The 8,508-nt window shown below is 42.5% G+C and overlaps 1 protein-coding gene across 1 annotated transcript; it reads right to left on the bottom strand.

The window, feature by feature from the left end:
- Window positions 1-682: 682 nt before the first annotated feature.
- On the bottom strand, window positions 683-4,339 carry LOC116376936 (peroxisomal membrane protein PEX13-like). Its single transcript, XM_031838446.1, has 4 exons — window positions 4,140-4,339; window positions 2,682-3,433; window positions 1,759-1,881; window positions 683-1,409 (listed from the first exon to the last, which is right to left on the bottom strand). The coding sequence occupies exons 1-4, from the start codon at window positions 4,211-4,213 to the stop codon at window positions 1,087-1,089; spliced, it is 1,272 nt and encodes a 423-aa protein (XP_031694306.1). The 5' UTR covers window positions 4,214-4,339; the 3' UTR covers window positions 683-1,086.
- Between the last annotated feature and the right edge of the window lie 4,169 nt (window positions 4,340-8,508).

The raw sequence follows: 8,508 nt of genomic DNA, 5'->3' as shown, positions 1-8,508 counted from the left end.
AGTGTACACACAGTCGTTTGTAAACGTTTAAGCCCAGTAGCACGGGGGGTTATCGACAGGCTGTACTGTCGAAATGCAAACTCAGAGGTCAAGTCTTAAACTACTTTAGAGAAATCAACACTTTGGTTACTTCCGTCGTATTCAGCCGAGTCGTCCCTGTTGTCGCACTGCAGCAGGTTAAGCGTCCTTAGAGACAGCGGCCTTAAAACCAGCGCTTCTGCCATCAGTCCCCGGACTTAAGAACAAATGAAATAAACACTATTATTTCAATACAATGAAACCTAAAACTAAACTAAATAAGCTCTCTTGGTCTTAAGGGTAGATTTTACCGTTGAGATGTTACTGATGTTTAAAAACGCAACTAAACATGCTTTATATTCACATTTTCCTTCTGATGGTGTTACACAAAAAAGGCAAAACGTGATTTTTAAAATATTTATTTTCAAAATAATTATATTTACAAAATTACAATCTGTGACTAACAAACAGCTGAAACAGCTGATTCATTCCTTCTGAATGAATCGAATCACATTTGCCTCACAAAGACAAGGACCAAGCAGCCTACAAGTGAGGCCAAGAGACATGATTACCTCATGAAACTGTCCTCACTGTCAGTATACAGATGATGTATCAGTGTGCCTCATTAACTTAAACATTGAGCTAATTATTGTTATTAGACAATATCAAGATATTGCATCTTAAATCAGACATGATGTAAAGAACGGCAGTGCACTGTATTTAGAGAACACACTAGACTTTCTTTTTTTCACAAGAAATGTCATGTTAACCTAATTTAAGACACGCTGGTTCTAAACAGAACAGCAAAACAGGAAACCTGTGTATGGAAACCCGTTTTGACCTTTAACCTTATCAGAAGGTCCAGATGGTGTTCGATGATTTCAATAATAAGCTTCGGAACTACTTTGAGAAATTCTCAACGGAGGTCAATGGTGTTTCCCTAAATATCTACTGTCAGCTGATTATGAGTCAAGCTTCAGAGTTAAACGCTGCAAACGAATACTGACTGAGCCAACCGAATATGTGAACACACACAAACTTGCATACAGAGAAAGGCACGAACAGACATCACAGGTCAGCCTTCTCGGGGATGTTTAGCACCGTGCTGGAGCTGGATGTTCCCTGGCTGAAGGGGGCCGGCGCTCCTCTGTACGCCGACTCCAGCAGCACCTCCGTGGAGACCGAGGCGGAGGCCGAACCGAGGCCCGGGGCGGGGCTGGACTGTGGGTGTGCGGCAGTGTTCCCTTGCTGCACCTCAGCGAGCCTCTCCATCTCCGCGTGCTTTAGGCCCCGCCTCTTGCCCAGGACCTTGACGTAGTTGGCGGGGACGAGTCCCGTGGTCTGGCCGTCCGTGCTGGCCAGCAGCCAGCCGCGCACCTTCGGCTGGTGCTCTGAACACAGGGGAGAGTCAAAGGTCATCCACACGGGGTAAACACCAACTATCTCAGCTCTATTTTCCCAAAAGCAGGCCTTTCTCTTCCATCATTTACAATTTTTTTGTCACTCAAAAGACAAACTTTTACAGGCTTTTTGACTGACGTCTCTGTAGTACACAACATACACTTATTATACCACATGGACAGGAAAACCAGAGCTGTAACCCCACCTCTTCCTGATGAGGATAATATCCTCTATGACCGTATAAATGTATTTCTATGTTGCAACATTGACATATATCTCTAAAATAATACTTCAACTCATAAAATGTGTTAAACCCGCAGTGGTTTAAAGAGCTCTCACCTTTCGGGGCGAGGTTGAGCATGTCTCCGGCCCGCACAGAAATCTCCTCCTCGGACGCCCCTAAAAAGTCATACTCGACTCGGGCCACCACGTGGTCGTCCTCCCCGCTGGCCCAGTTAGTGGCTGAAGAAAATAAACGCAAAACACATCGTCAATTGTTAAGTGTTCATTCCAGGTAGTTTGTAAAGCCAGCAGTCGGAAGCTGAAATTAAGTTTTATTTCCTCACGTGCCACCGTCGTGTAGGTCAGTGACCTTTTCTACCGGCCACTCAAATGCTTTGTCTGCCACCTCTGAAGTCTATGTAGAACACTGAGTCAGTGGTACCAGGCAGTAGAAATATGGGATATGTCATGTAACCTTAATCTCTGAATATTTTTGGAACTGACACTAAATTAATCTGCCATGGTGGCAGGTGAGCCGAAATTTTTACCTGCTTCCTTTTTGACTTTTGTCCATTCGTTGTTATTATTGTCATTAGCAGTGTTATTGCTATTGATTTGTATTTTATTTTGGCGGTGTTTTGGTGGCAGATTCCATGTTTTTCTTTCGTTATTTGTTCCCTTTTTGGATTTTCATCCCATATTTGTTTTTACATTGTGATGTAGTGGTTTTGAAGGGACCCCAGGAAGAGGAGTTTCTACCTTGGTAGTAGGGAACGGGAATTCTGTGTAAATAAAATAAATACATAAACATTTACTCAAGCAGGCTAATTTCATTTCCTGCCAGCAGTAATTGTGATTAGCTGGAAAGAACACCGGCATTATTTTGGGCCATGATGGCACAAAGGTGAAAGCTGCTGATCTAAAGTCCAGAGAAAAAGGGGGACGGCTCCTGATCTTACAGTTAAAACTTAAATGTGTGTCAAAATGTAGAAGTTCAACGTCTCATCTGCAATTGCAAAAATCCTGAATGTTAGTCTCACCGGTCTCTTCAGAGCCAGGGCCCGAGCTCAGCAGTTTCCAGATGAGGTAGGGTCCCCCCAAGACTACAGCGAAAAACAGAAAGATTGGCCAGGACTTCACGGGCCGACTCTCCATCCCTGCTCCGTCCCCTCCGGACGCACTTGTCACCAGGGCATCAGCGGCACTGTCGGCCCACAAGTCGTCTATGTCGGCGTCCGACCTTCGCCCCAGCAGCCTCTGTAACCGCCGGTAGAGGTAGTGCAACATGCGTACCAGAGCTAAGGTTGAAAAAACACTGGTGAGGTGTGCACGCAGCCTCGTCAGGTGGTTGGCCACGTCCAGCACGGCACGGAAACTGTTATACACCGCCGAGTAGGTGGCGTTCAGCATCATGCTGACCGAGCCGAAGGCCTGGACGATGCTCTCGATGGACTGGAAGGCGCCGCGGCTGCTCTCCTCCGCCTGCTGCACGAAGCGGCTGGGGGCCACGTCTTCCGTGTGGGGGAGGCGGCTGTATCCTCCCGCGCCGAAGCCACCGCCGAAGCCACCGCCGAAGCCACCGCCGTAGCCACCGCCGTAGCCACCGCTATAGCCACCGCCATAGCCCCCATACATGGAGCTCCCATAGGGGCTGTAAGAGGAGGTGACGGAGCCGTAGGATGGACGGTAAGCCTGATGGACGGGACGGGGTGGAACCGGGGGCAACACACGGGTCAGGACAGGAGGGCCCGCAGAGTGGGAGGGGCCTGCAGCTGGTCCAAAGTTTGCAGATCTGTTTGGTGACAAGATCGAGACAAGACATGGGGATCAAAACATCTGTATTCATGTTGTTGTTTTTGTATACAGAAGAGCATAGGGTAGATTTAAATTAGCCAAGGGCCTGGAGCTGGTCTAAAACTACAGAAGGCATTAGGTTAATGATTCTGTGTGATTACATTAGCTTCAACTACCTTAAAAACAATGGTAATCGATAATAACCTTACTCAGATAAGGTCAATACGTGTCACATTTGAATTACTAACGTAACGCTAGATGAACAACAAAGATGGTGATGAGACACGAAGTAGTGAGGGGCAATAAAATACAGTTGCAAGGTTTAAGCTAATGTTTCGTGTACGAGCATCGTGACGTTATGCTACATTTAGTAAGCGGAGCCTGGAGAAAAACACTTCCCGTGCTCGTGTAGGAGTCATATGTCAGGGCTTCATTGGGCCTAGCTAACGTTAGCTGGTTAGCTAGAAGTATAGCTGGTACTTTGTTTAAATGGCTATCGTCGGTAAAATACTCTGACGAATGGAAACTTTTTGATAGGCCAATGGTTTATAGCACCATTGTTTGGGGGATTTCGCCAGGCTTGTGCAGCTACATTAGCGTAAGCTAGCTAACGCAGCAACAACATCGAACCAGCTACAGTCAGTAAACACAAACGTTGTCCTACGATACCGAGCTAGCTAACGCGGCTATTACAGCCCGTGTACCTGTAATTTATAGGCACACTCATTGCCCCCGGAATCCGCCTTTCCCATGGCTTTTGTGGAGGCTGTGGATCCATCGTTAAATATACATCCACAGAGTTTGACCAATAATAAGAACTCGCTTCCGGGATTCCTAATATCACCTTCCGGACCCTGTCCCAGTTTGTCCTGTTGCGTTCCAGGTCACCTCGTAATCTCCTATTTCTGATGTTGGAGAGAGATTTTATTCTTTTTTTTTTTTTACAAAGAATATATGGAAACTGACAACAGTACACAGTCCAACTAATGCCATAAAAATGTCATTACATTGTATGTCATAAAAACTAATATAATATGTCATAAAACTTTGTAATCTAGTGTGTGTGTCATAGAAATTCCATAAAAATATAGTGTAGCATGCCATAAAAATAATCTAGTATGTTTTAATAAATGTCTTAGTATAATGTGCCATTAAAATATTATAAATAATGTCATGAAAACATTTAATTGTATAGTAACGCCTGAAAAAATATAGAATAGTATTCCATAAAAAACAATATAGTATGTTATGAAAAATATCCTTGTATATTATGCCATAAAAGAAATAATAAAATAGTTTGTCACAAAAATTACCTCTCAAATCCTGAGTTGTTGTTTTTTGCACTGAAGACGCTTAAACGATTGAATGCACAACTCGCTTCTGTCCAGCAGAGGTCGCTGTGACTTATCACAAAAGAAGAGGATAAAAGGGAATATCCCTCCTTTGTAATACACTGTATTTAAATTAAGAACACATGTTTTCATGGCTATTGTTCTCACTAATGTCCAGTCACATTGACAGCAGTCATTTTAAATTCCTATGAGTTTGGCTGAAGAGAAACATCCCCACTGCCCTATGGTATGCACTTCATCATTATGTAGTAACCTGCACTAGGACATTCAGATATAAAGTGTGAGCTGAATGAACATTATAGCACTTTTCTACTCTTCCGAACACTCAAAACACTTTAACATTACATGTCACCATTCACCCATTCATTCACTGATGACAGGGGCTACCATGCAAGGTGCCACTTGCCCATCAGGAGTAACTAACATTCACACACATTCACACACCGTAGGCACACAGCTACGGGAGCAATTTGGGGTTTCCCAAGGACACGGGGATCGAACAACCGATCCTCTGATTGATTGAAGACCCTGCTCTACCACTGACCCACAGTAGTTAACTATTGTTAAATATTCTACGAAATGCCCCTTCATAAGAAGATAGTTTTCCCCCTTTTAAAAATAATTCTCTAAATCCATTCTAAGAAAGAAAAAAACACGTTCTTCCCATTATTTCACACAATCAGACAACTGACGGAGACTTGAATGTTAATAAATCTAACAAACTGTCTAGAGGCTTTTTTGTTGTTGCTGTCAGATTTGGGTACTAACACTATTTCCTACGCCAGTCTCCTTTGATTGCCGACGTTGCAGCTCCTGAGATTTGACTTATATGACGTGTGTGAATTGGATTTGAGGGGTGGATCCCCCTTTGGGCTCTCACCAAGTGTGGATCAGTCAACCCCGTAGTAAGGTTTGGGGAGGGGGTGGCTTGAGCTGCAGCTATAGTGTAAGAAGAGCAGCTCTTGAGCGCAAGCAGTGGGCGCAGAGGTGTGCGGTGTGGTTTGAGGAGGGAGCCCCGTGATGTCAAGTGTCGTGCGTTGAAGAGCTGACGCTTTAGAGTCGCCGTGGGGTGGGACGAACAGAAGGTGCCTGTGTGTGTGTGTTGGTGACATGACGGAGTAAGGTGGGACTCCAAAGTGTCGGTCCCCTGATGCCGCCGTGCGTGGGAAGACGCTTGAGATGATGGTCCTGGTATTTGGGGTTTGACCTTTTTGTTGGTGATCATAGACTGTAAAGGATCTTTACAGTTTTTACTTGGCTCTAGAAAAAGAGACGCTATCTGACAAAAACAACCAAACTTAATAACATTTTTTTAAATTTTGAATGTATTTTACAACTTACTGGAGCATAATGACATTCGAATCAATGAGCAAACAAGGAACTGATATGACTGGTATCAGAGCTGTGCTTACTATTATTTATTTATTTGTTTGTTTATTTAGTTATTTATAAAAAATCAAATCTCTAATTTCTTTTATTTATTTATTTCTTCCTGTATTATCCTATATTTCATCTTTGTTTTTGTTTGTTTTTCTATTACTTCTTGTTTCCCTTTTCAGAAAAGATGATAAAGAGATGTTTAAAAAGATAAATAAATAGAGGATAATTACATTTAATGAATAAATTAAATGGGGAAAAGTATGAAGACACCCAAACATTACACTCATATATGTAAATATGCTGCAGCCACTGATTTCAGGCTTTCCACCAGATTTTTGGGACTTGGCTGCAGGGGTTTGGCTCCAAATCGTGAACCATTAAAATGAAATGTGAGCACATCGCTCTTTAGATGAACTGCTCCGCAGCTTGTAGACGCCTCAGATTCTTGGCGAGAGTTAGATGAGAAGATCGACGCCACTCTCATGTCTGTCCGTTGGAGGCCATGGAGACGGTTAGCTTAGCTTAGCATAAAGACTGGGAACAGTCGGAAACAGCTAGCCTGACTACAGGTTAAAAAAATATGCATAGCAGCAACCCTAACGCACACTAACTAACATGTTGTATCTCGTTTGTTTCACTCACACTAAAACTGAAGTGGAGTCTAATTTACAGCAAGAAAATGGATAGTATTTTCTGAAAATATAGACTATAACTATTCTTTCAAGTGAAGCTAAGGGCCAAAGTATTTTAGAAAGTTACTTTTGGCCATATAGTTTATGATATTGATATAAGTTAAGGCATGGAAAAAGGAGAATTTAGCAGTATAAGCTGCTCAAGCAAGTGTACTCGGATTATCCGATGTCCTGCTGTTGGATGGTCACGAAATGCACTGGAGGCAATTGCATGAGTTTTCTCTCTAAGGGCTGTCTGACATTTTTAAGAAGAAATGTTGCCAATTATTGCAGACGCATTTCAAAGAGATTGAAAAAAGATTTGCTGGGGCTGCCTCGAATTTACCCTGTATATTCCTGTGTTTATACAACCATGGTAGAATCCCTAAGCTTTCCCTCACACCCATATCTGCCTTTCTGTTCGTGCATTTAATCGACTGGCCCAACCAGACCTATGACTTCCCTCATCCCAACGCAGCATTCCTTTACTCGTTCTGAAATTCCACTGTTCCTGACTTGTTGTATGGTGTATTTTTGCTGGGCAGCACGCTGGATTGGCCTGAATGTAATGTGGGAACTTTTCACAAAACGCTGGTTCCTCCTTGCTCCGTGCGTGTCAGTGTGTCTTCTCTTTGTGCTGCAAACGTGTGTATTGCAATAAGTATTAATGACAGATGGGAAGATGGAGGCTTGTACAAAAGTGGAACTGTCAAGAGAAATTGTTAACAGAACATACAGAACTCAGTTTTTAGCCTGTGCGCGCACACACACAGAATGTTGACATGGTTGTGTGGCTGCTTATGAAAAAGGGAAATACAGTAACTGAAGGGACAATACGGTAGTTTCTATTATTGAAAAAAAAACGAACTGAGAGGCAACAAGTTCTGTTATCTGAGGTGTAAACTTAAAAAGGAAGACAGAAACTGTTTAGAAAGTTGAGAAAAAATGGTCTGAAGTTTGAAGGCTACTTATCCAAAGTGTGTATATAAGTTGTAAACACTAAGGATGATAATATTAGTATGATATCAGATACTGTAGGCCACTACGAAGCCTGTTTGGAAAATCTCGGAGGCATTTAAGCTAGTTAGAGTTAGCTTAGCTTGACGAGTTAGCTTCCAACACAGCTCATTTATCTGCTACTTTTTTTCTCTACTTTGATCACAGCTACTGCCTTACGTATGTGTATAGAATACTGAATTACTAAGATGTTGGAGCATTATTCATTTTACAACTATAGGAAACATTATTAGAAAAGGTCATTGAATTAGCTTTAGCTAAGGCTAGTTGTATTTTCACTTCCAGTCCAGCTAGTTAAAGCTAATTGGAGGAGTGTCTTTGCAGTTTGCTTTTTACCTCTCTTTTGTAGTTTGTGCAAAATTGACATGCTGTTTTAGATCCCTAAATTATACTATCTATGGCATACTAGTTTTATATGGAAAACACATTTTGGCTTTGTAGAGCCCTGTAGTCTATATCAATGTTGAATAGCAGTGTTCTTTTACACTTCTTCCTATCTCACTACATTAGCATACATAAACTTAGAGTATGGTTCCTCGCTTGAGTCACTCATCTTAAGTATAAGACCACTAAAACAATGACATAAACCTGCTGAACACCCTGGAACACACAGGTATTCGCTGCTCTGGTCATACATTCACAGTAAAAGCTTT

Source organism: Anarrhichthys ocellatus, unplaced genomic scaffold (genome assembly GCF_004355925.1).
Source record: "Anarrhichthys ocellatus isolate YVR2014 unplaced genomic scaffold, GSC_Weel_1.0 scaffold725, whole genome shotgun sequence".
NCBI lineage: Eukaryota > Metazoa > Chordata > Actinopteri > Perciformes > Anarhichadidae > Anarrhichthys > Anarrhichthys ocellatus.
This window is presented reverse-complemented; position numbering and strand designations above follow the sequence as displayed.